General features: G+C 26.6%; 6 protein-coding genes across 7 annotated transcripts in view; 3 read left to right on the forward strand and 3 right to left on the reverse strand.

The window, feature by feature from the left end:
* The window catches only part of LOC134836707 (enoyl-[acyl-carrier-protein] reductase, mitochondrial-like), a 226,824-nt gene that overhangs the window by 19,273 nt on the left and 181,901 nt on the right, over positions 1-25,650 (reverse strand). The gene's annotated exons all lie outside the window — the stretch shown is intronic.
* On the reverse strand, positions 48-11,212 carry LOC134838031 (intraflagellar transport protein 172 homolog). Its single transcript, XM_063853473.1, has 6 exons — positions 10,123-11,212; positions 8,726-8,990; positions 6,777-8,665; positions 2,163-3,152; positions 2,025-2,107; positions 48-956 (listed from the first exon to the last, which is right to left on the reverse strand). Exons 1-6 carry the CDS (start codon positions 11,210-11,212, stop codon positions 51-53), a joined length of 5,223 nt encoding a protein of 1,740 aa, XP_063709543.1. The 3' UTR covers positions 48-50.
* LOC134827672 (cytochrome b5 reductase 4) overlaps positions 12,325-25,650 on the forward strand; it is a 40,797-nt gene continuing 27,471 nt past the window's right edge. Inside the window, exon 1 of the mRNA XM_063840432.1 lies at positions 12,325-12,592. The gene's annotated coding sequence lies outside the window, so the exon portion shown is untranslated. The remainder of the gene's footprint in view (positions 12,593-25,650) is intronic.
* LOC134828146 (sentrin-specific protease 8) lies at positions 12,814-13,996 on the forward strand. Of its 2 annotated transcripts, none has more exons than XM_063841133.1 (2): positions 12,814-12,969; positions 13,046-13,996. In XM_063841133.1, exon 2 carries the CDS (start codon positions 13,125-13,127, stop codon positions 13,770-13,772), a length of 648 nt encoding a protein of 215 aa, XP_063697203.1. In that variant the 5' UTR covers positions 12,814-12,969; positions 13,046-13,124; the 3' UTR covers positions 13,773-13,996. The 2 variants fall into 2 exon arrangements, with proteins under 2 accessions (XP_063697203.1, XP_063697204.1); XM_063841134.1 differs by having other exon boundaries at positions 12,824-12,975.
* On the reverse strand, positions 13,972-20,591 carry LOC134828145 (fatty-acid amide hydrolase 2-A). Its single transcript, XM_063841132.1, has 7 exons — positions 20,526-20,591; positions 17,975-18,378; positions 17,558-17,910; positions 16,375-16,475; positions 16,143-16,301; positions 15,366-16,083; positions 13,972-14,217 (listed from the first exon to the last, which is right to left on the reverse strand). Exons 2-7 carry the CDS (start codon positions 18,263-18,265, stop codon positions 14,145-14,147), a joined length of 1,695 nt encoding a protein of 564 aa, XP_063697202.1. The 5' UTR covers positions 18,266-18,378; positions 20,526-20,591; the 3' UTR covers positions 13,972-14,144.
* LOC134836933 (ferritin heavy chain-like) lies at positions 21,994-23,919 on the forward strand. Its single transcript, XM_063852219.1, has 3 exons — positions 21,994-22,121; positions 22,280-22,864; positions 23,469-23,919. Exons 2-3 carry the CDS (start codon positions 22,307-22,309, stop codon positions 23,613-23,615), a joined length of 705 nt encoding a protein of 234 aa, XP_063708289.1. The 5' UTR covers positions 21,994-22,121; positions 22,280-22,306; the 3' UTR covers positions 23,616-23,919.

A 25,650-nucleotide genomic window follows, 5' to 3' on the forward strand; every position in this document is an offset into this window, starting at 1 on the left:
TTTTAATATTTCGTGCGAAAAATGCTACTTTTGTTACTTTTGAGGTGCTTTTACATCGAAATAAAATTTGCCGGGCCACACCATTTCTCGATAAATTGAATGCAATCCGTAATTTCGCTGTTTGGTGACATTTTTGCTGCTACTGTGAGCTTACTCCATGCCTCCCTATTCGCCAAACGATGAGATCGTTGAAAAATAACCGGCGTACGTCCCATAATCGGGTATCCTGACACGATGCAAGGCATATCAGACAATCCCAAACTCGATTCATACAAATTTCGGTCGTCCGTGGGGAGCGTTTGATCGATTTTCTGATCCATACTGACCGCCAAGATCCATTCTCGAACCTCCTCGTGCAATTTTTCCTCATTTTTCAGATGCAACTCCGCCGGAATTGGCACAGAACTCGGAAAATCTGTCGCTGCAAGGTCAGAATGATCCACTAAATTGCCCGAACCTTCCTCAATTGCATCACAAACGTCGAGATAATGATTCAACAGGACAAAAGCTTCGGATTCGCGATGAATTGAACGCAAATCCATGCCTGCCTCGAAAAATCCCTTGTCAACGGGGATGATGTCTGTGTAACGAAGCAAAGCAACGGAAATTCGAACTGCGATTCCATGCAAGGCGGAAATTTGACGGCAGGCTGTTCGCGTTGCGTAATAATGAGAGATCAGGAGAAGTTGTTCGAAGCGATCGAGAGCCTCGGTGTCGTTGGATTCGTTGTTTTTGAGTGACGTGACGACTTGTAGAAGGAAAGTTCGAAGGTCTTTCCATATTGTAGCGCCTTCGGGTTCACGCAAAGTGAAACATTCCAAGGCAATTCGGTTGTAAATGTTGTAATTTTGCTTCAAGGCGGGAGATCCGTGAATTAAGTAGAGTTTTAGGGCAGCAGTGCAATCGTGATCACGTACGAGTTGAGCAGCGTAAAGAGCTAAGTACTTTTGAAGGACCTGAAAATATAAGAAAATCCAAAAATTTTTCATTAAAAAATTTAATGGAAGTCTTGAAAAATAAATTTAAAGGAAAATAAAATAATTTTATTTTAGTTTAATTATTCATCGATTTTTTTAAATTAATTTTTCTATTTTTTTTTTATGAAAAATTCAATTTCAAATTAAAATTAAATTTTTTTTTCTAAATATTTTATAAAAAAAATTATTTTTTTTTAATTAAAAATTATTCATTTTAAATATAAAAAAAATTCTAAACACTTTTTTATTTCTAAAAATAATTAAATTATTTTTTTTAAGCTGAGTGAAAGTCATTAAAATTACTTTTTTTAATCAATTAATTATTTTTGTTTTATTTTTAAATTAAATTTATGTCTTTCAAATTATTTATTTTTACTAAAAATTCAATTTTAATATTATTTAGTTAGTTCAACTTTTTTCCTATTTTTTTTATTAAATTTTTAATTTTAAAAAATATTTAAAAATTTTATTTAATGAAAAAAAATTAAAATTTTCTAAAATATTTTCAAGAATTTTTTTTAAATGTGAAAAATGAATTTAATTAATTAATCTTTAAAGAAAGAAATAATTTATAAAAAAATAAAAATTTAAAATATTAAAATGAAAAAAAAATCAACTACTTAATTTTAAACGAGTTTTTGATGATTTTAAAATAAATTCAAATTAAAATTTATTATTTTCAAATTAAATATATTTTTTTCAAAATTTTCTAATTTTCAATATTTATAAATTTAAAAATTAAAAAAAGTGGATAATTTTTTTATTTAAAATTTAATTTAAATTATTCAATATGTATTTAAATTTTAATTAAATTATAAAAAAAAATCTAAAATATTTTTAAGAATTTTTGTTTTGTAAAAAATAAAAAAAAGTAAACTATATAAATATTTATGAGAAATATTTAAAAAAAAATTAAAACTAAAAAATATTTTTTTTTAAAAAAACAAATCAAAATTCAATTTATCTCTTATTTAATATTTTAAAATTCCCATTAAAATTAATTAAAGGCTTAACTTCAAATGTTAAAAAAATATTTTTTCTACTTACAGCTCCGCTATGTTGCTTCGCTTTTTCAATACAACGAGTCCATTGACCTTCTTCTGCCAATAAATCCAAAGCGCCCATGAGATCTGTAAAAAATTTTCATCAAAACATAAAATTTTCACTCAAATTTAATTTTCTTACCAATATCAGCCAATTGCTCAACATTTCCCTCATTCCTCAAACGTGATTTTTGCTGCTGTTCGACATACGCAACAAGTCCCGAGTCAATTTCCTTCGCCAATCGCCTCGCTTTGTTCCAATTTTCCGTGCGAATAAAGACATCAACTGCCTCTTTCGGTAATTCTGCCGCCAAATAAAGTTGCGCTGCGGGTCCTATTTGATTAATTGCCATGAGTCGAGGTCCAAGTTCATGAGCGATTTCTTGCGCATCGTCTCCTTCGAGAAATTGGTTACAAATTTCCGCTGCTCTCATCAAAGCTCGTTCAACTGTTCCATCGTCGGAATTCTGCGTCGTGATTTGAAGCAAACTTTCAGCTGCTTTTTTAAATTCTTCATTTCTCGCATAATCCGACGCCTGTTGAAGCAAATATCGAGAATCGTTCGTCGAAGCATGACTTGAACGCGCTTGAAGTTTTTGCAGCTCCGAGACGGCGGCGGGCATATATTCACGAGCCACACGCATCGCATCACTCCACATTCCGTACTCTTTGTAATGTTGAATGATGATTTCAGGGCGTTCAGCTCGAATCAACAAAGCCTCGTATTCGGGATAATTTCGACTTTCCAACGCGGCATTCGCTTGACTCATCAGAATTTCCGTCACTGCTTCGGGGATGAATTTTTCTGCGATGCGAATGGCGGATTTCCAATCTCCTGAATGAGTGTGCATCATAATTGCTTCTCGCGGTTTGTTGGCGAGTAAAAATTCTTCTTCAGCTTCGTGGAATTTGCCTTCGTCTTCGAGAACCATGGCGATTTTTAAGTGAACTTCGTCGGCGGGTTTTTCAGTGACGCGACAAATATCGAGAGCGAACTGGAATTGCCCCGCTTCGCAAGCAAAGTTGACTGTGCTTTCGAGTTGACCCATTTTCGTGAGGAGTCTCGCTGCAGCTTCCAAAGGTAAGGAACGTGCCCACATGAAAACGACTTGGTTTGAGGCATCTTCGCCGCCTGTTTATAAAAAATAAATGAATTTAAATTAGAAAATTAAAAAAAAAAAAATTAAGAATTTTTCTTAATGCTTTGAAATTATTTTTTTACCGCATTTCGAAGAAAAAATGCGGTATTAAATTCGACTTGTCGTCTGTGTGTGTGTGTGTGTGTCAGTAACGCTGTGCCCCAAAAAATTTTTTTTTATTTATTTAAAAATCATGGAGATTTTGATGGAAATCATCTTTAGAATGAATATTTATTCAATTTTAGCTTTGAAATCCATCAAAAGTTTACGTCAAATATCGACCCAATATGAACAGAAATGAACTTTAGAATGAATATTTATTCAATTTTAGGCTTAAAAGTGATCAAAAAATGGCATGTAAAAAATCAGCGTTTTTACTTCCAATCGCTGATTTTTTTGTTTCGTCAAAAAAACGTTGACCCAATATGAACAGAAATGAAAAATGAATATTTATTCAATTTTATTTCGACCCAATATGAACAGAAATGAACTTTAGAATGAATATTTGTGACTTGCAAAAAAAATCAGAGTTTGAACCTCCAAACTCTGATTTTTTTGTTACGTCAAATATCGACCCAATATGAACAGAAATGAACTTTAGAATGAATATTTATTCAATTTTAGGCTTAAAAGTGATCAAAAAATGACTTGCAAAAAAAATCAGAGTTTGAACTTCCAAACTCTGATTTTTTTGTTACGTCAAATATCGACCCAATATGAACAGAAATGAACTTTAGAATGAATATTTATTCAATTTTAGGCTTAAAAGTGATCAAAAAATGACTTGCAAAAAAAATCAGAGTTTGAACCTCCAAACTCTGATTTTTTTGTTACGTCAAATATCGACCCAATATGAACAGAAATGAACTTTTGAATATTTATTCCTCCAAAAAAAATCAGAGTTTGAACCTCTCTGATTTTTTTGTTACGTCAAATATCGACCCAATATGAACAGAAATGAACTTTAGAATGAATATTTATTCAATTTTAGGCTTAAAAGTGATCAAAAAATGACTTGTAAAAAAATCAGAGTTTGAACCTCCAAACTCTGATTTTTTTGTTACGTCAAATATCGACCCAATATGAACAGAAATGAACTTTAGAATGAATATTTATTCAATTTTAGGCTTAAAAGTGATCAAAAAATGACTTGCAAAAAAAATCAGAGTTTGAACCTCCAAACTCTTATTTTTTTGTTACGTCAAATATCGACCCAATATGAACAGAAATGAACTTTAGAATGAATATTTATTCAATTTTAGGCTTAAAAGTGATCAAAAAATGACTTGCAAAAAAAATCAGAGTTTGAACCTCCAAACTCTGATTTTTTTGTTACGTCAAATATCGACCCAATATGAACAGAAATGAACTTTAGAATGAATATTTATTCAATTTTAGGCTTAAAAGTGATCAAAAAATGACATGTAAAAAAATCAGCGTTTGAACCTCCAAACTCTGATTTTTTTGTTACGTCAAATATCGACCCAATATGAACAGAAATGAACTTTAGAATGAATATTTATTCAATTTTAGGCTTAAAAGTGATCAAAAAATGACTTGCAAAAAAAAAAATCAGAGTTTGAACCTCTAAACTCTGATTTTTTTGTTACGTCAAATATCGACCCAATATGAACAGAAATGAACTTTAGAATGAATATTTATTCAATTTTAGGCTTAAAAGTGATCAAAAAATGACTTGTAAAAAAATCAAGCGTTTAATATCTGATTTTTTTGTTACGTCAAATATCGAAATATCGACCCAATATTTGAATATTTATTCAATTTTTGAACCTCCAAACTGATGTCAAAAAAAATCAGCGTTTTTACTTCCAATCTGATTTTTTTGTTACGTCAAATATCGATGAACAGAAATCAACTTTAGAATGAATATTTGAATGAATCGACCCAATATGAACAGAAATGAACTTTAGAATGAATATTTATTCAATTTTAGGCTTAAAAGTGATCAAAAAATGACTTGCAAAAAAAATCAGAGTTTGAACCTCCAAACTCTGATTTTTTTGTTACGTCAAATATCGACCCAATATGAACAGAAATGAACTTTAGAATGAATATTTATTCAATTTTTATATTTAAGAATATTTATCCATCGAAAGTTGATTAAAACTTGACTTGAAAAATTTCATGACCGTTTTTCTTCTTTTTCAATATGAACAGAAATGAACTTTAGAATGAATATTTATTCAATTTTAGCTTTATCCATCGAAAGTTGATGAAAACTTGACTTGAAAAATTTCATGACCGAGGAGTACGAAAATGTGAAATTAGGGGTACAAAATTATGAAATATATGCATTTCAATGGAAAGTCTGTAGTTGATAAAAAGTTCGGAAAATTGAAATGAGGAGTATGAAATTGTAAAGTGAGGACAACAATAAAGATATGTATGTAATATCGAAATGCGGTATAGTATGTCGTTCTTTAGACGACTACTTTTTCTATTTTTTTTAATTTAAGATTTTAAATCAATTTAATTTATAACTTTAATTTAAAATTTTTAAAGATTTTTTTAAATTTAAATATTTTTTCAAACATTATCTTTAATTTTGTTTTTTTAAAAAAATTATTAATTTAATTAAAAATTATTTAAATTGTTTTCTTGAAAATTTCAACAATAATGTAGGTATTGTCAATATTTGTTAAAAAAATATTTGTGAAATTTTTAATTAATTAAATTAAATTAATTTAAATAAATTTTATTAATTTAAATTAAATTTATTTTTTTTTCGTTAATATTTATTATTTTATTGGATTAAAATTTTTTATGTTTATTAATTTTTTATTTAAATTTTTCTTTTAATTTTTTTATATAATTCGAAAAAATTGTTTCTTTAAAATTAAAAACTTCATTAAGTTTTATTAAATTTAAATTTTTATAAAAAAAAATTATAAATTTTATAAAAAAATGAATTTATAAAATTTAGAATATAATTAAATTTTTTTACAATAACTTTTTTTAATTTTTTCAAATTCAGTAAAAATATTAAAAAATAGTAAAAATAAAAAAATTTTTAAAATTATTTAAGACTTTTTTTTAATTCTGAAATTAATTTTTTAATTAAGTTATTTTTAAATGAATTAAATTTATTAATTTAAATATTAATTATTTTAAATTTTTAAAACATCTTTTTTAATTTTAAAATTTTTCTTTAAATTTGAATTTTCAAAAATTATTTTTAATTTTTCAAACTTTCTCTTTATTTGTATTTCTTTTAATTTTTTTTTTATTAAAAATATTTTTTTGTTTTATAAATAAAATTAAATAATTCTATTAAAAATTATTAAACTTAATTTTTTTTAACTTTATAAAAAAAATAAAATTTAAATAATTTTTTTGCAAAATTATTATCGATTTTTTTTAATTCTTTAAAAATTTTTTAAATTTAATTTATAAAAAAAGTAATAAATTTCAATAAATAAATAATAAATCTTAAATAATATTTAATTTAAGTTTAAAACAATTTTTTTTTTGTTTAAAATTAATTTTCGAATCATATAATTTCAATAAAAAATAAAATTTTTGAAAAAAAAAATAAATAATTAATTAATTTTTAAAGATTTTCAAATTATTTTCTAAAAAAATTAAAAAAATCTTACCTTTTTGTTTGGCAATGCGATACGCATCCTCCCATTTCGAAGCAAGACAATACATGTGAACCGCCGCTTTCCAATCGTTCGCTGCTATAAAATGCACTTCAGCTTGTTTATACTTTGCCTTACCCTCCAACTGCCTCGCCAAATTCAAATGCGTACTTTCGACCAAATCCTTGTGATATCTCTCGACCAATCGGATCATCGAATCGTACATTTCCAAATTTTTGTACATCTGAATCGCGAGATCAGGTTCTCCGATTGTAATAAAAATTTTCTCCGCATCTCGATATTTTTGCTTCGCTTCCAAGGATTTTGCGAGATCCAAAAACATATCACGCACGTCGTCGGTGTTGCTGAGAAATTTTTCCGCAATATCAAAGGCTTTTTCCCATTGCCCGTGCTTATTCAACAGTTCAATGGCGTCTCTGTAGAGCTCGGCACGCAACAAAATGTCTTCCGCCGTCGCTAAATCGCCAATTTGGGAAAGATGCTCCGCGAGTTCGGGCGCATATTTGCGAATTTCTTCGGGTTCATCGAGAACTTTGGCGATTTGAACGGCTTTGCGCCATTGTTTTGCCCCGACAGCAGCTTCTAAGGCCTTATTTGTGGCAGCAGCTTCGATATAATGACTAATTGAGGCGTCAAGTTGACGTTTTGAGACAAGCCAGTCGCCCCATTCTTCTTCCAAAGTCGTAACTTCGTCGGGTGTGATGTGACGAGCGAGTTCAATAGCTCTTGCGTAAGCTCCTCCCTTGCGATAAAGTGAAACTGCGTTCTCGGGTTGAGATATTTTTTGCGCCAAATCGCCTGCAAGTTCGTAAATTTCGGATTTTATCAAGGCTGAAGTGACGCGCGCCATTAATTCGTCATTTTGGAGCAAAGAAGGCGTTTTTAGAGCCAATCTCGCTGCTTTTGCGGGCTTATTTGCCTTCAAATAAAGACTCATGGCTTTATCTTTGTCGCCTCTTTCCTCCAAAACATGTCCTGCTTTCTCCTCTTGACCCGAATTCAGCAAATAAGCCATTTGTTTGTCACGTAAATCTTGAACTTCGGGATGCCCGCGACGTTCGGCGAGCTTTATGGCGTCATCCCATCGTCGCAAATCGATGTACATCTTCAACGCTGCCTCGATATCGCCTTGTTCGATGTAAATTCGCTCCGCGGAACGCAAATCGCCGCCCAATAATGCCAACCGGGCACGAACTTCGGGACATGCCATGCTACTTTGACCTGTTTCCTGTTCAAATTTCTCCCCAATTTTGATAGTTTCGCTCAAATAGAACGTTTTTGAGGCATTTCCGAGTGCTGCGAAGCATCTTTGGGCAACCCGTAAATTTTGTTGAGCCAAAGAAATGTTTGCCAAGTTATGCCACATTGCTTTAGCAGCTGGTTTGTCGCCCAGAGATTCGAGATAAAGCACCGCACGACCGAAATCCGAGTCATTTACGGCAGTTCCGAACTCTACCAAGCCTTCGTCGAGTTGATAAACGTGTTCGGCGGGACCTTCGCGTGTATGAACTTCAGTTTTTCCATCTTCGCGAATGACATCGACGACATCCCCGCGAACACTCATGATCGTTACGTGCTCCGGAAGGTCGATGTTGTACCAAACAGCGAGATTTGAGTCACTTTGGGCAACGGCGACGTCACTTCCGATGACCCATTGCACGAACGAAGCTTTTCCGAGTAACGTTTGCTTTTTTGAAGTTGCGACATCGACTAAAATCAAGCGCATTTTCTTGTCTCTGAAGAGAAGTTTGTGAGCTGTCTCCGATAATTCGATCCAATCGATCTTGGAATCGTGATTTATTTGAACAATTATCGATTGCGTCATCAAATCCATCACGGAAATTGTCTTCATGTCTAATAAATAGGCGAGTTTTTTGTTGTTTCTAAAAAAATAATTTTAAAAAATTTTAAATTTGAAAATTTTTAAGAAAAAAAAAATTTACTTTGTGTTTCCTCGTTCATTTAATCGGACAGAAATGACGTGCGGATTGACGAATTCGCTGCGAACTGACCCAGAAATGAAATTTGAGCCATATTCGACGAGAGATAATTCCCCTGCATTGAATATCAGGCAAACATTGGGGTTCTCAAAGTAGAAACGTTCATGTCTGCCTGTTGCTATCCAAGGGACTTCACTCGTGAGATTGCGCGTCAAATCGCACAAAATTAAAGTTTCTTCCGTACGAGCTACTAAATAGCTGTCTTTGCCTGAAAAATAAAAAAAAATAAATAAATTTTATTTTATTTTTCTTAAAATTTATTTTTTATTGAAATTTATTTTTTGAAAATATTAGAAAAAATTATTTAAAAAAAAAAAAAAAAAAAAAAAAAAAAAATTTAATTCGTTTTAAATTTTGAGTGATTAAAATATTTAAAAAAAAAAATAAATTAAAAATAAAAAAATATTTGAAAAATAAAATTCTGATTATAAAAATATAAAAAAATAAATAAATAAAATAAAAAATTTAAATTAAATTTGAAAAAAAAATTTAAATTAAATTAATGTTAAATTTTTGACTTTAGATTTTTTTAAAATCTTAAATATCACTTAATTCAACTCAATATCAAATTTAAGCAATTTTTCTCGATTATTTTAATTAAATTTTAATTTTTAATTAGTTAAATTTTCATTTTTTTCCTACTTTTCACAAAATTTAAAATTTTTTTCGTTTCATATAATTTTTCAGAAAATTTATAATTTAATTACACATAATTTTTGATATTTTCAATAAAAAATAAAATTAATAAAATAAAAATTATAATTTTGAACGTAAATTTTTATAATATTTTTTTTTTAATTTTATTAATTTTTTGAAAACAATTTTTTTTTTGACAAATAAATAAAAAATATTGTAAAAATTTGATGAATAAAATTTTTAGTATTTATAAAATTAAAAAAAAAATTGAAAAAAAGTTTAAGCTAAAAAAAATATAAATTTTTCAAAAAATTAGGTAAATTAAATATTTGTTGAAAATTCAGAGAAAATTTATAAAATTTGATTTTTATTAATTTTCTATAAATTTTTTTTTATAATTTTTATAATTTCTCTTTGGTAGAAAAAATATTAAAAAATGAAAATTTTATAAAATTTTCGTAAAAACTAAGAAAATTGTAAATATTTTAGTAAATAAAAAATTTTTATTTAAAATAATTTTTGTTTGAATCATAAAATATAAATAAAGTATTTGTTTAAAATTCGTGAAAAATTAAAAAATTACAAAAAATTTAAATATTTGTTAATTTTCTTCAAAATTTAAAAATTTTTATAAATAATTTTTCAATTTTTTTTTTAATGTGTATTTGTTTTTTGACAGAAAAAATATTAAAAAAAATTCTTACCCATTACTCGAACATCATCAATTTCCAATCCAAGTTGCGATTCAATCATCAAGGGCGCCGAAGTATTTTGCAACGATTTCATCAACACTTGACTCGGCGCTACGAAAGTAATTTCGAATTTATCTTGCCAAATTGTCCTTTTCAGCACAGATTCAAACATCAAAACTGCCCCCGAAACAGATCCAACAGCAACTCTCGCGCCATCTCGTCTCCAAGCGATCGTCGTCACGGAATACAAATTCTTGATCTCCTTATTTACCGTTTCTGACCACGTGTTTTGTCTCGCAGACCACGTAAAAACGCGAATTCTGTCGTAACTTCCCAACGCCACAGATTGCCCGTTTGGACTACAAGTTGCTGTCATAAATTCTCGCTCGTTGTCGTCTCGGGAGTAATCAAAGACGCGAGCAACGCGCCCCAAATAGTCGTAAAAATGGATTTTTTTGTCGCAACCCGCAGCTACGATGCCTCCTTGAAGCCATGCGAGAGCAAAAGGACCGCAAGTGTGATTCAAAAGTTTTCCCGAAGGCTCTCCAGGCTCATCGGCGATGAAAAATCTGATCACTGAACCATCTTCGTGTCCCGACAAAAAGCCTGTTCCGCGTGGATTTGATGCCAAAGCGATTACCATGCTCTCCGTTCCATACAAAGTTTGCGATTTATTGTTTTTGCAATGCAACGCTCGAACTTTTCCGTCTTCCAAACCGGCAATTATCAGACCTCCGTTGAGCCAAATCATCGACATCACAACGGAAGGTTGCGGAAATTTGTTGCAAATCACTTTTTTGTCGTTCCATGACTCGCCCAAGCGATAAACGTAGACAATATTGTCGCTTTGGGCGACAGCTAATCGACTCGAATCCGGGCTAAATTGCAAACCTCGAATGACATAAGAGCTTTTTCCGTTCGCTGGATCACTTGGTTTTGTGGAAAATTTGTCGCGACGTTCTCCGTGCTCGTCAAAGAGGAGAATTAAACGATCCGCAGTCGCAACGGCGAGTTTATTGTTGTTTGGAGCCCATGCGAGACCTGCAATGCGATAAAGTTGAGGTTGACTCTCTAAAATTGTTTTTACGAATTTAAGCTGCATTTTTGGTGAGAAATTATTTTTTAAGCTTGTTTCATTTTTCAAACAATTTTGTTAGGAATCGAGGTTGCTATGGCGATATTCGAGGAATCGTTTTCGAAAACAAAGGATATTCAACAGGTGAGAATTGATATGAAAGGAAATTAATAATTTAACGTTAAATTGCGTTTTTTTAAAAATTTTTTTTAAAATAAAAAATATTTTTAAAAATTTTAAAAATTAATTAAAAAAAATTAAAAAATAAAAAAATTTTTTAAAAATTAAAAATAAAATAAAATTTAAAAATTAATTTTTAATTTTTAATTTTTTTAAAAAATTTTTAAAATTTTTTTTTAATTAAAAAAATTTTAAAAAAATATTTTTAAAAATTAATTTAAATTAATTTTTAAAAATTTTTTTAAAAAAATTAATTGTTTTAATAAATTTTTTAAAATTTTTTTTTTTAAAAAATACAATAAAAAGTTAAAAAATTAATCATAAATTAAATTTTTTAAAATTTTTTTTAATTTTATTTTTTAAAATTTTTAAATTTTTTTTTTTAAAAAATTAATAAATTATTTTTAATTAAAATAATTAAAATAAATAAATAAAATTATTAAATTAAATTTATTTGTAAATTAATTTTTTCTATTTATTTTATTTTTTAAAAATTTAATTTTTAATTTTTTTAAATTATTTTTAAAAATTTTAAAAAAATTAAAATTATTAAATTTTAATTTTTATTTAAAAATATTTTTATAATTCAAATTTCAAAATATTTAATAAATAATTAAAAAAAAATATAAAAAAAAAATTAAATTAAATTAAAAATTTTTAAAATTAATTTCAAATATTTTTTAATTTAAAATAATTTTTTAATTAATTTTATTATTTTTTTTTCAATTATTTAAAAAGTACTTTAAATTGAATTATTAAATCATAAATAAATTTTATACAAAATTTTAATTAAAAAAATATTTTAAGTATAATATTTTTATAATGTTAGTAAAAAAATCTTTTTTTAATTTTAAAATATTTTTTAAAATATTTAAAAAAATAATTAATAAATTTTATTAATTTTTTTTTTTAATTTAATTTTTTTTTAAATTTCATTTCAGATAAAATCACATCCCCGATAACGATAAAAATCTTCACGCTCTTTCGAAAAAATGTCGAAAGTCACCCAAATCATCAACTCAGTATCTCGTTCTGTTACCATTCGAACGTAAAGTGCTCCGTAAATTCATCTTGTTTTGTGCCAAAAACATTTTTGTGAATGATTCGCGAAACGGCTTACTGTGCAATTACCTGAGAAAAAGTGAAAAATTATCGAGACACATCTCGAGTGCGTCCGTTTCTTCGAATTTCCGAAAATTCATCGGATTTTTTTTTCTCATTTTGCAGGTGAGTGCTTTTTGTTTTCATGCTAATTCGATGGGTTACCAGTTGATATTCGTGAAATTCCTACCCAGAGAGAAAAAATAACAAAATACCGTAAAATTAAAAAAAAAAATAATTATTAAAAAAATTAAATTAAAAAAAAATAATTTTTAATTAAAAAATTAATTAAAAAAAAAAATAAAAAAAAAATTTAAAAAAAAAATTTTTTTTAAATTATGAACTTTACGGTAGTTGCATTGAAAACTATTGCTATGTGTATTTGACTAAACATTGTTTGCACAGAAAAAAAAATTAAATTGATTATTTTTGATATACGAAATTTTAAAGCAATTCTCCAAATTAAAATTGCACGAGTCCTTGAACGGTGCATCGTCATTGCCGTGAGTGTTAGTGTCATTAAATTCGCATCGAAACGACATTGTATCGAAGAAAAAACCAATTTTTCCTGCAATTCAGGCCTAAATCCCTCGTATCAACCCATAAATGGTCGACGATTCATCGCAGCAACGCAGCAAAAACTGAAAAAAATCCCGCAATGGCACGTTCGGAGCGCGAAATTGCCCTCAACTATCGCGACACTTGCTTGTATTTCTCGGATGTGGATTTGCTGAAGGGCCCCTACTGGCTGAACGATCAAATTATCTCGTTTTACTTCGAGTATTTGGAGTGCGACGTGTTCCAGGCGTTCAACGAGCGTTTTTTGTTCATTTCGCCCGAAGTGACGCAATGCATTAAATTTTCGCCCGAGGATGTCGCGATGTTTTTGGAGCCTTTAAGAGCGCACGAAAAGGATTTCTTGTTCTTCGCCTTGAACGACAACTCGCAAGTTGAACGGGCAGGCGGAAGTCATTGGTCGCTGTTGGTTTATTCGCGTCCCGAAAACACTTTCTTCCATTACGACTCTTCCTATGGCGCGAATCACACGCACAGCGTTCTCTTGACGCAAATTCTGATGCAGGCGTTGCAAGTGCCGCATGCCGACTTCCGTCAGGCGTCGTGTCTGCAACAAACGAACAGCTACGACTGCGGCATTCACGTTTTGTGCACCGTCGATCTCTTGTGTCGCATGGCGATTCAGCGCGGGGAACTCGAAGGAGCTGGCTGTGTCTCGCACGAAGCAATTAACTGCAAGCGGAACGACTTGATGAACATTATTTTGGACTTGGGAGGCAGACTTTACTAAAAATGCGTCGCACGCGTCTTCCGGTTAGCCGTTGTTGATCCATTTAGTGTGTGACTAACATCACTTAGCGTTAACTTAATTTATTTCTGATTTTTTTGGAAGATATCACGTCGTCACTTTAAAACGCAAAAAATGTACATAGAATAATTCCTGTGAGAATAAAATTAAAAAAAGAGAGTTCGATTATATATTAATTAATGAAAAATCGGTTTTTTATTTCTTTTTGTATCACATATACACTTATGTGCCCATTTATTCATAGCTTAGTACAAAAATAGAAAGGAAAATATTGATCCATTTCAATAACCATCATCTTGCAATATTTAACATCTAGATAAATTTTTATTTTTTTATAAATCGGAAACCTTTTTTTTAAGCCAAAACTTCGGGGGCGACCCATCCGCCGAATGCACGTTCGAGTTCGCATGCCACAGCAAGGCACAATCTAAAAAATAAAAGAAAATTTTCATGTTAATTTTTAGTTTGAAAGGGAAAATTTTTAAATTAAAAAATATTTTTTATTAAAGAATAAATTAAAATAATTAATTGTTTTTTAATAAATTTTCATTAATTATTTTTTAATCAATATTTTTTTAAATTAAATTTTAAATTAGTTTTTTTAAATTAAAGAATTTTCATTTAATTCTAATTTTCTTTTAATTAATTTTTAATCAATATTTTTTTAAAAATTTAATTATTAATTAATTTTTTTAAAAAAATATTTTATTTAAAAAAAAAAAAATATATATACCTAAATTTTTTAAAAATATTTGAATTAAATTGATAATTTTTTAATATTTTGGATTTTAATTTTTTTTTTTAAATTTTCATCTACCTAATTGATTTAATTTTTTTTTTTATTTTTGTTAAATTAATTTTTTTCTTGAATATTTTCAAAAATTTTACCTTTTTTTATTTAATTGTTTTTTTTTATAAATTTTTATATTTTTGTGAATATTATTTTATGGAAAAAAAAATTTTTTAAAACTTAAAATATTTTTTTCCATTAATGAAATTTTGTCAAAATATGTATTTTTTTTATTTTTAATTTATTTTTTAATTTTACTTTTCTTATTTAAATTATTTTAGTTTAATATTTTTATGAAAATTTAAAATTTTTAAAAGATTTTTTTTATATTGCCAATGTTTTTTGAACATTTGTTATTATTTTACAATTTTTTTTTTTTTTTTTTGAATTTTTATTATTATTAATTTTAAATAATTTTTTATGAGTTTATTTTTTGAAATTTAAATTAAAAAATTTTTATTCAAAAAAAAATAAATAAATAAGTAAACAAATATTTTGACTAAATTTCAGCTATGAAAAAAAAAATATTTCCATTTTTTAAAAATTTTCAGTTGAGTCGAATTTGGAATTAAAAAAAATTCAAATTTAATGAAAATTTTCAATTTTCATGAATTTTGACTAAAAAAAAAGAATTTAAAAAATTAACTAATTAATTAAAAAATTAATATAAAAAAAAGACTAAAGAATTTAATTATAAAAATTAATTTTTTTTTCAAAATTCGAAGACATTTTTTTTATTGTCAAAAAAAAAAAAAAAAAATTAAATAAAATAAAAAAATTCTCACCTATCTTGATTGACATTCGCGACAACTTGCAACCCAATAGGAAGTCCTTCGCGTCCCAATCCAAGCGGCACTGCAGTCGATGGCAAACCCAAAATGTTAAAAATGCCCGTGTACCCAAAGTTCATGGCACGTATCACAGGTTCGTAATGATAGGGCGCAACTGTTGGATGCGTCGGATAAATAAACACTCCGTCAGTGCCCAGCATCTGTTTAATTTCTTCCGCCATTTCTTTCCTCTGTTCCATTAAATACTGATGATGCGGCGACCCGTATTGCACGCCGCCATTATCGGAAAATGCCGTCAAAATCGCGACGAGTGTGTGATTCGATTGCCCAAAAGGCCATTTTAGCAATTCCATCCACGGACTAATTTTTCCCTCCAAATTCGCGAGTTGCCGATCGAAACTCACCGCATCTTTCGTTTTCATGGCAGCCATCCAAATCGAGATTGATTTGCGGAATTTCTCAATTTGCACTTTTTTCACGGTCTCTGCTTTGAGTGTGCGTTTAAAGTGTGCCGCAACCTTCTGAATGGCTTCTTTGATGTCAGAATCGACGGGAGACACGAGAAAAGCGCCGCCATCGCTCTCTTGATAGAAGTAACGAAGTTTCGTAAGGTTCACAGGTTCATCCAAATCGAGGAATTGCGCGTTGGAGCCAGCAATAATTTTCATCATTGGCTTTAAATCTTTCGCGAAACGACTCATGGGACCGATTGCTATAAAAAAAAAACAAAAATTAATCTTTTTATTAAAAAATTCATGAAAAAAAACTCACATAAGAAGGAATTCTGTTCCTCACATTCCGTGTTCGGATATTGACCATGGTTGGAAACGATAAATTTCGATGGTTTGTGTCCGAAAATGCCATTGAAGAAGGCAGGCATGCGAATTGAGCCTCCAATATCTGATCCAAGACCAAATGGAGAGGCAGCAGCTAATTTTATATAAAATTAAATTGAAATTTTTGTGAAAAATTTGAGAAAATCATAAAAATTTTAAAATTTTACCTGCTTGAATTGCTCCTTCGCCTCCGCTTGATCCTCCAACGATCCGATTTGAGTCATAAGGATTGCTGGATCGTCCGTGAACTTTGTTGAAACTTTCCCACCTATAATTTAAAATATGGAAATTTGATTAATATCAAAGAAACATGCAATTTTTATCGTATTTTAAATCTTTTTTTTAAATTCATGTCATTTAATTTAAAAAAAAAAATATGAGAAATTAATGGAACAAATGGATTTTTTAATTAAAATTGATTTAAAAATTTTAATAAAAGTAAAATAAAAATATTTTATATTAAAATATGAATTTTTAAAAAATCTAAAAAAATTCATTAAAAAATATTTTTCGAGTATAAAATAAATTAAAATTATTTTGTAATTAAAAAAAAAATATCATAAAAATAAAAAAAAAATAAAATTTAGAAAATAAAAAATCTGAAAACTCTTAAAATGCATCATTATTTAAAAAATTTTAATTTTTTTGAAAATAAAAAGTAATAATTAAATTTTAATTAAAAAAAATATTTAAAATTAAAAAAAAAATAATTAATAAGTTGATTGAAAAATTAATTTTTTTAATATTTTTCAATTTTTAATAATTTTAATATTTTTATTTTTAATTCATTTTTTTTATTTCGATTTTTGTTTTTATTTAATTGATTTTAATTGAAAATATAATTAATTTAAAAAATTGAATTAAAAATTAATTAAAAAATATTAAAATTATTAAAAATTGAAATTTATTAAAAAAAATATTTTTTGAGTACGAAACTATAAAATTGAAAAGAAATGAAAAATTTTTCAAATAAAAAAAATAATTAATAGAAAAATATATAAAATTCATTAAAAAAACATAAAATAAAAAAATATTGAAAAAATTTTTAAAATTAAAAAATATTTCAAAAAAATAATTTTTAAATTTTTAAAGGTGAAAAATGAAAATTTCATGAAAAAATTTTCAAATAAAAAAAAATTAAATAATTCAATACTTTAAAAGTTTTGTTTGTTAAAAACAACAGAAAATTGTCATAAAAAATCGATACTTCAATCACGATTGCATATTTGAGGTACTTAATTAAATTTTTATGACATCACTTCTCGCTGTTGCTGTTGTTGTCCCTGACGTAATAAACAAACCTAATCACGCCCATCAACATAAAAAAATCGTTTGACATGATTTACGTACCACATGCAACATTCCGACACATTTGTAATGGCGAGCGGAATGGCGCCTGCTTTTCTCATTAAACCCATTGCTTCGGCGTCTTCTTCCCCGCGAATGTCTTTGCGACAAACGAGTCCCGCCGTAAATATCATTCCTTTGACTTGAATGCAATCTTTCGTCGTAATCGGCACTCCGAGGAATGGTTTCTCCTTGGCAAGTTGCTCTTCGGTCATTACTCCCGACGCGATTAGCGCATCCGCTTTTTCTGCATCTTTTAACGCGTCAGCAAAACGTTCATCGACGACGATATTAAAAGTTGCATTGACCTCATGAATGCGATTGATAAAGGCTTTTACTACTTCGACACTCGTGAGCTGCAATTTTTATAAAAAAAATAAATTATTTTGTGACCTTGACTGAAAAAACGCAAAAAAATACCTTTCTTGTGCGAATTTTGTATGCAAGAGTCGATGCTGAGTCGAGCAGAATTAAATTTTTGATCGGCGGCATGGATTCTCCCTTTTCTCCGTACAAAAATTGGACCAACATGCGGAACAGGAGCACCATGAACCGATGAAAAATGTTCAAAATTGTCTTTTTCAAGCCCATTTTCTTCTTTGGCTTCGAGTTTGTTAACATTTCGCGAGAAAAACGGCAGTCACTTAGCTTACTATCGACACTTTGCACTACTTTTTTGATTGTCTTCTGGAGCTTATCTTTAATCGGCATCTATTTCCCGGTCTCTGATTTTTTTTTTATTCAAAATCACTCAAGAGTAAAAATTTCGCTATTTTTTTTTTCTATTGACGTACGAGACCCATCACCTTTTGTTCTGCTCGACGCTGAAAAATAGAAAAAAAAATTAAACAATCTCCAACAATAACAACAAAGTGAATTTGCTGCGAGGGAATAGAAAAGTGTCTGTTTCTATTAATAGCAGTATTTATTAATTTCATCTGAAATTTTGCGATGGAATTGCATTCAAGCGTCATTTTTGCACTTTTTCTCTGTGTATTTGTGTGGTCATTACAGCTCGTAAAGTAAATTTTTTTATTGTGTAAGAGTTGTAAATAAGATCTTTAATGAAATTGGCTTGAAACGCATTGTTGTAAGAAATTCGTGATGAGAGTGAAATTTTATAAAAGTGCATTTTTAAATTTAAAAATAAATTTTACAAAAAAAAAAAAAAAAAAATTAAATTTTTTTTTAAATTTTTTGACAGCTGTCAAAAATTTTGAACCAATTTTTTTTTTAAATTTTTAGATATTTTTTTATGAATTATTTTTTTTGAAAGACATAAAATATCTATTATTTTTTTAAAAAATTGACTTTTTCATAAAATATTTGACATGTGTCATTTTTTTGGACAGCTGTCAAATATTTTTTTTTTATTTTTTTTTCTTATATTTTATCAAAATTTAATTTTTTTTGAAGTTTTTAAGATTTCAAATGAATTATTTTTATTGAACGACACAAAATAAATTTAAAATTTTATAAAATTTGACATTTGAATTAAAATTTTGACATCTGTCAAATATTTTGACATTTTGCTTATTAAAAATTTTGATATTTAAAATTATTTTTAAATACTTTTATGAGATTTTCATGTTTCCTTATCTATTTTTAAAAGAAAGCTCTCCAAATAAAGAAATTATACAAAGTTTATGACAGCTGTCAAAATTTTCTAATTGTCAAAAAATGAAATTTTTCTCAATTTTAATGAAAATTAAACAATATTAAGGCTTATTTGTAATATTTTTGATAAAATTCCTCATATTTTAATATTTTGAAAATAATAAAGTTGGAAGTTTGGAAAAAATTTTGACATCTTCAAAACGTAAAAATTTGACAGCTCATACAAATTTTGACAAAAAATAATTTTTAATGGATTTTTATGACCTTAAAAAATTAAATTTTATTTATTAAAAAAATTTTATTGCTCCAAACGGCTCCAAAAATTGTTCAAAAAAATGACAGCTATCAAAAAAAATTAATTGTCAAAATAATTATTTTTAAGAATTTTTTTTTTTTATAAAATTTTTAATTTTTTTTTTCAAATTTTAATTAAATTTAGTTTAAAAAAATTAAAAATTAATTTCAAAACATTTTTTTTTAAATTGATATCCACTTCAGAGTTTTTTTTTAATTCAACTCATCTCAATGCCTTGAACATGAAGATATACGATGACATGCAAGTCCGTTACGTTATTAATGAATTGCAATGTGAATGAAGCAAAAAAAAACTATTCTCAAGTTTCTTTAAAATGACATGACTTGACTTGATTAAGCGTTTCATTCTCACTTGATTGCAAAATATCGCGCATTAACTCGTCACATCGCCTCTTCCTTTCAATAATAACAATTTTTATATAAAAATAATCATCATCGTTAATCCCTCGTTTCTTTTTCAAGAACAACTTCTGGCAAAAACTCGTTCCAAAAAAAATTTTCAAAAATTAAAAAAAAAAATAGTTTCACTCTCGAAAAAGGTCAAAACTGACATTCTTTAATTGTTAACGCATTCCAAAACGAGTAATCAACACTTTTTTTCGTGCGATAATTCACTGATAGTTGAAACTTGATTTTTCATAGAATTTTAATCTCCCACAAACAAAATTCCTTATCGAGCTTTTACAAAGTTCACATTTTTCAATTGCGTGTCTTTATCAGCTTTTTTTCTTGGGGAGGTACTTGATATTTAATTCATGTCTCACTAACAATAACACGTAAACGGCACATTTCGTAACAGTAATTTAACTTAATTAAGGCAGCGGAAAGTTCGACGATATCAAGGACCGGGCGATTATTTTTTTTTTAAATTGTTTTGTTTGGAAATCAATTTTGACGAATTTCTGCTTTGACGGAATAAATGCGAGTTTTGCAACGTGCACGAGGCGATGCGAGAGATTTTGTTGCATTGAACACGATTGAAAGCCGATCGAATCAAAACAAATTTATAAATAATTTCAAATAAAAAAAATATACTAACACAGTACTATTTTTATTTACGTCTTCTCGGAAACGAATGAACTAAAGAAATGAAAGAATGACTACCGAGTAAGAGCATAAAAGGCATATTTGATAGTTTTGTTATGAACAACTTGTGACTTATTCACGTTTTTGACATATTTTCGAACTTCCCAATGGATATTTGAGGAATTTTGCTCAAAGCAAATTTTTACAAAAATTTAAGGTTGCCAACTTGATGAGTTACCAACGAATTGTTACCATCTTTTTTACTGATAAGAATTTTTTTTAAAAATTAATTAAATTATTTTTTTATTCATTTAAAAAAATTTTTTTATTTTTTTTTTAATTTAATAAAAAAAATATTTTTTTTTATTAAAAATTTAAATGTAAAAATAATAATTAAATAAAAATAGATTTGTTTATGTAGTTGCATTAAATGTCAAAGACTGATATGGAGATTGCATGTGTGGTAGTATAAAAAGTATGCCATTGAGGTATGTCCATGGAGAGTACGAGATCTAGAAAATAGTAGAAAGAACGAATAAACATTGCGTCTTTGTGTGAATCATCTGTTTCTAGAATGGGAGGTTTTACTGTGTCGTAAATTTAAGGGCATACCTTCGGGTTTTATTTAAAAATTAATAATTTTCGGGAAATTTTTTAAATAAAAAATTAATTTTTTTAAATTAAATATATTTTAAAAATTTTTTTTTTTATATAAAAAAATATTTTTTTTTTAAATTTCGACAGTTTTAATTAAATTTTTAAATAAAATTTTATTTTTTTTTTTTTTTAATTTTAAAATTAATTAAAAATTTATTATTTTTTAATTAATTATTGCCCATTTTATTTAAATGTTAATTATATTTTTCAATAATATGTCATAAAATTAATTTTATTTTTGTAAATTTTAAGTTAAAAAACAAACAAAAATTTAATAGAAAATTCTTCACAAAAATATTTTTTTAAAATTTATTCCATGATTTATTTTTAAATATTTTAATTATTAAATAAATTTTTAAAAAATTCAGCCCATTTTATTTGAAAATCATAATTTTTCTGATGTTCGAAAAATTTATAAAAAACTAATCTTTAGTTAAAATAATTATTTGCAAAATTTTTAAAAGTCAAAAATATTTTTTAAAATTTATTTTTTCACGAAAATTTAAAAATTTTTTTCATAAAAATCTTTTAAAATTTTTTTTTTAAATTCAAAAATATTTTTTCAAACTAAAAAAATTAAAGAATGTTTATGAAAACTTAAATTTTTTGTTCTAAAAAATTATTTAAATAATTTTTAAAATTTTATTTTTTTTAACTAAAAAATTAAAATTTTTTCATGAAAATTAAAATTTTTGTTAAAAAAAAAAATAATTTCACAACAACCCAAATTTTCCCCTTATTCGGAGGTATCACTGTTTAAGTATGCTTTTGCGACTCTTACGTACATGACATTTGCATCTGTATTGGTTACATGGGACTATATTGTTCTGTCATGTTTTGTATTGAAAATACTTGTGTCTGATAAATTGACGAGAAAAGACGTAAATTAAAGTTTTGTCAAATCAAAAGAAGTTTCTTTCATAAAAAATTCAATTGTTCAACTCATTGTTTGGTAAGTAATTGAATTTTTTATCCGACCAGCGAAAAGAATCTCGCAATTTGAGCCAATTTTCGATCGAAATTACACAACAAAGACCTCCATCTTTCGACGTACGACGTCGTTCAAGGCGAATCAGAATTTTACATTTTTTATTTTTTTCCACTTCCTAGCGAAACGAGAGCAAATTTACTGCTATCATGAAAATCTTCGTCGCTCTATTTGCGGTCATTGCAGTTGCAATGGCTGATTCGCCCGACTATCCATCGGTTTTCGGCGATATGCGAGTGCCGTGCATCTCAAAAACTGTCGAGCAAATCGGATGTGAAGTTCGTGCCTCGTTGGAATACTTGAAATTCGGCGCTTATTGGTCTCTGGATAACACAAATCGTCCCGGATTCGCCAAATTCTTCTTCGAATCGGCCAGCGAGGAACGTGAACATGCCATTAAACTCATTGAATACATGAATATGCGAGGTGCTCATCATCCGGGAGCTGCCAATAAGATCGATACACTCAAGGAATTGGAGCCATTGTTGAAACATGCCAAAGAATGCAAAATTTTTGATGGTTTGAAGGATGTTTGCACCGTGAGTTTCAGCGATTATGGCTTGAATGGCACAACTGCCTTCCAATGCGCATTGAAAATGGAAATGGCTGTCACTGAACACATCAAGAAAGTTATTAAGCAGTGCGAACACTTTGATGAGGACTGCAAAGCTACGCCAACGGGCAAATGTTCCGACAATGATTATCACGTAAGTCTTAAAGTTTGCTTTAAAATCTTTGAAAAAAATATTTTTTTAATTAAATTTATTTTAAAAATATTAAATTTAATTATTTTAATGTTGAAATTTTATTTTTTTTTCAATTAAAATAATTACTTAAAAATTTTTATTTTATTTTAAAATTATTTAATTTATATTAAATTAATTTAAATAATAAATTTTTAAAACAATTAATTATTATTTAAATTAAATAAATTTTGGAATTTTTATAATTTTAAAATTTTATTTCAAATTATTTTTAATTTTATTTTTTTTTATTTAATTAATTTAAAATTATTTAATTTATTTAGTTTTTACTTAAATCAAATTTTAAAAAAATCAAAATATTAAATTATTTTTTTTTAATTAATTTTAATTAAATATTGAATTAAATTTATTTTTCAAAAATTTAAAAAATTAAAATTTTTTAATTTTAATTAAAAAATTATTTTAATAATTTTTTAATTTTTATTTTAAAATTTAATTTAATTAATTTTTTAAACTTTTGATTAAAAATTAATTTAAAAAAATAATTAATTATTTAATATTTTATTAAAATAATTAATTTAATTTTATTTAATTTTTCTCATTTTAGTACGTCGATTACTTGACCGGAGAATTCTTGACTGAACAATATGAGGGACAACGTAAAATCGCTGGATATTTGAAGACTTTGGAGAAAATGAGCCAAACTCACGGAAACATCGGAGAATTCTTCTTCGACAAGACTCTCTTGGAATAAATCCACGACAACAAATACTAAAATTTTTGTGATCCTCCGTATTTTTCTGTTACATTCGGATTCTAAATAATTTCTTTTTTAAATACTTGCGTTGTCAAGCGACGACATCATTTATACTCAAAAAATCGTATTTAATCACATTTGCAATAGAATTAAATTTTTCGTTCAAAGTTCGCCGAAGATAAATAAAAAAAAAGAAAAATGTAAAAAAAAATATTTTGTAAGTAAAGAGTGATGATGTAGAAAGCAAATAAAAATTATATTAATAAAAAATAAAAATTCCTCATAGTATAATAGGACAAAAATAATTTTTAATTTTATTTCGCGATCATCAAAAAATCAATTCAAAGGGCGTAAAACTTGAAAATATTATCAAATTACGTGCCTCATCGTAGCATAGTTTGGATTAGAGACAAAAAATAATTAACTGAGGTAACAAAGGAGCTCTTATCGATCGATATTTGTTCAATCAGGCAAATAAACGAGGACAGATAAGGGGACAAAATTGAAAATTTGAATAGTAGAGTTATCGTTCGTGAGTTTTTTTTCTGATATGATAAGTTACGACGTTATCTCAAGTCATTGTTTCAGACTTTGGTAACTGAGAGGCGATTGGTTTGATTTGAGTGAATCATGAGTTTGCTGGATGCCAAAGCGACGTGCGAGTTGAGAAATGATTTTTTTTTTTATTTTTTTAAGATAAGATGGTTGACGACAATCGATTTTGTGCGTATGAATTTTTTATTCTTAAATCAGAAATTTGTTAGAAAATAATTTTAAAAAATTTATCTTCGAATTTTGCCGTTTAAATAATTTTTTTAATAATAAAAAAAATAGTTAAAAATTAATTTTGCTAATTTTTGCTATTGGAAAAAAAATTCCTGTGAATTTTCTCTTAAAATAATTTTTCGGTTAATTAAACAAAATTATAAAAAATAAATAAAATTAATTAATTTCATTTTTAATTTAATTTTTAAAAATTAAATTTTCAAATGCAATTTTTTAAATTTATAATTTAATTAATAAATGAATAAAATTTATTAAAAATTAATTTAAATAAATAAATTAAAATTAATAAATTTATTAAAATTTTTTAAATTAATAAAATTAATAAATTTTAATTAAAATTATAAATTAAAAAAAAATTATTTTTTTTTTTAATTTTTTAAAAATTAATTTAAATTAGAAATTTTCAAAAAATTACTCTAAACATTAATTTAAATTTTTAAAAATTATTTTATTAATTTAATTCAACTGAAATAATTTAATTTTTAAAAAATTTTTTATCAACCAAATTATCAACGGTTATCTGCATTGATATTTTTAGACAATATTTGCTTAAATTTCATTCCAAATTCACAATGGGACCGAAATTGATCAATTTTCATATCAAATGACTTAAAAGAGACTAATTGTTTGACATGAAATACTTGGAAAATGATTTAAAATTGTATAATGGCAAATTCCAGTGAGCTTTTCATCAAAACTTGTTTACACTATTGTTCAACAATGCATTGTTTTCCATTGAAAAGTTAACAAATATAACTCTAATTAGATTTTGATTAAGGATGAAACAATGAACGGAAAATATTGTGCACTGCAAAAATTAATTTTTAATTGAAATTAGCAATTTTTCTATAATTTTCGCTTTTATAATAAAAATAAAATTTTTAAAAGCTAATTCAAAAATTTTAACGGTAATTTTTTGAATTGACATTTACGAAATTTTTTTAAAATTAATTTATTTAATTTTAATTAATTTCAAATTTTAAATAAATTTATTTTTTTTTTATTAAAAGATTTTAATTGAAATTAAAAAACTAATTTTATCTTTTAGACAGTAAAAAGAAAAAAAAACTTGAATTAGCAAAAAAGCGATTCTCAAATTTTCAACGGTATTATTTTTAAATTGATAAGCTTCAAATTTTTTTTTATTTTTTAACGATTTTTTTTTCTTAAAATTTTAAAAAAATAAATAAAAATAAATTTAAAAAAAAAATCTTTGAAAAAATTCTCGATGAAAATTCGTTGAAAA

The sequence above is a fragment of the Culicoides brevitarsis genome, chromosome 1 (genome assembly GCF_036172545.1).
Source record: "Culicoides brevitarsis isolate CSIRO-B50_1 chromosome 1, AGI_CSIRO_Cbre_v1, whole genome shotgun sequence".
Taxonomy (NCBI): Eukaryota; Metazoa; Arthropoda; class Insecta; order Diptera; family Ceratopogonidae; genus Culicoides; species Culicoides brevitarsis.

Excerpts from the sequence above, each read along its gene's own strand:
- LOC134838031 (XM_063853473.1), bottom strand. The coding sequence starts at position 11,212 with ATGCAGCTTAAATTCGTAAAAACAATTTTAGAGAGTCAACCTCAACTT. Across the intron at positions 8,666-8,725 it reads AATGAACGAGGAAACACAAA|AAACAACAAAAAACTCGCCT; the intron begins GTAAATTTTTTT and ends TTATTTTTTTAG. Across the intron at positions 2,108-2,162 it reads TGAGCAATTGGCTGATATTG|ATCTCATGGGCGCTTTGGAT; the intron begins GTAAGAAAATTA and ends AATTTTTTACAG.
- LOC134828146 (XM_063841133.1), top strand. The coding sequence starts at position 13,125 with ATGGCACGTTCGGAGCGCGAAATTGCCCTCAACTATCGCGACACTTGC.
- LOC134828145 (XM_063841132.1), bottom strand. The coding sequence starts at position 18,265 with ATGCCGATTAAAGATAAGCTCCAGAAGACAATCAAAAAAGTAGTGCAA. Across the intron at positions 16,476-17,557 it reads GTGTCGGAATGTTGCATGTG|GTGGGAAAGTTTCAACAAAG; the intron begins GTACGTAAATCA and ends TTTAAATTATAG. Across the intron at positions 14,218-15,365 it reads GCGAATGTCAATCAAGATAG|ATTGTGCCTTGCTGTGGCAT; the intron begins GTGAGAATTTTT and ends TTTATTTTTTAG.
- LOC134836933 (XM_063852219.1), top strand. The coding sequence starts at position 22,307 with ATGAAAATCTTCGTCGCTCTATTTGCGGTCATTGCAGTTGCAATGGCT. Across the intron at positions 22,865-23,468 it reads GTTCCGACAATGATTATCAC|TACGTCGATTACTTGACCGG; the intron begins GTAAGTCTTAAA and ends TTCTCATTTTAG.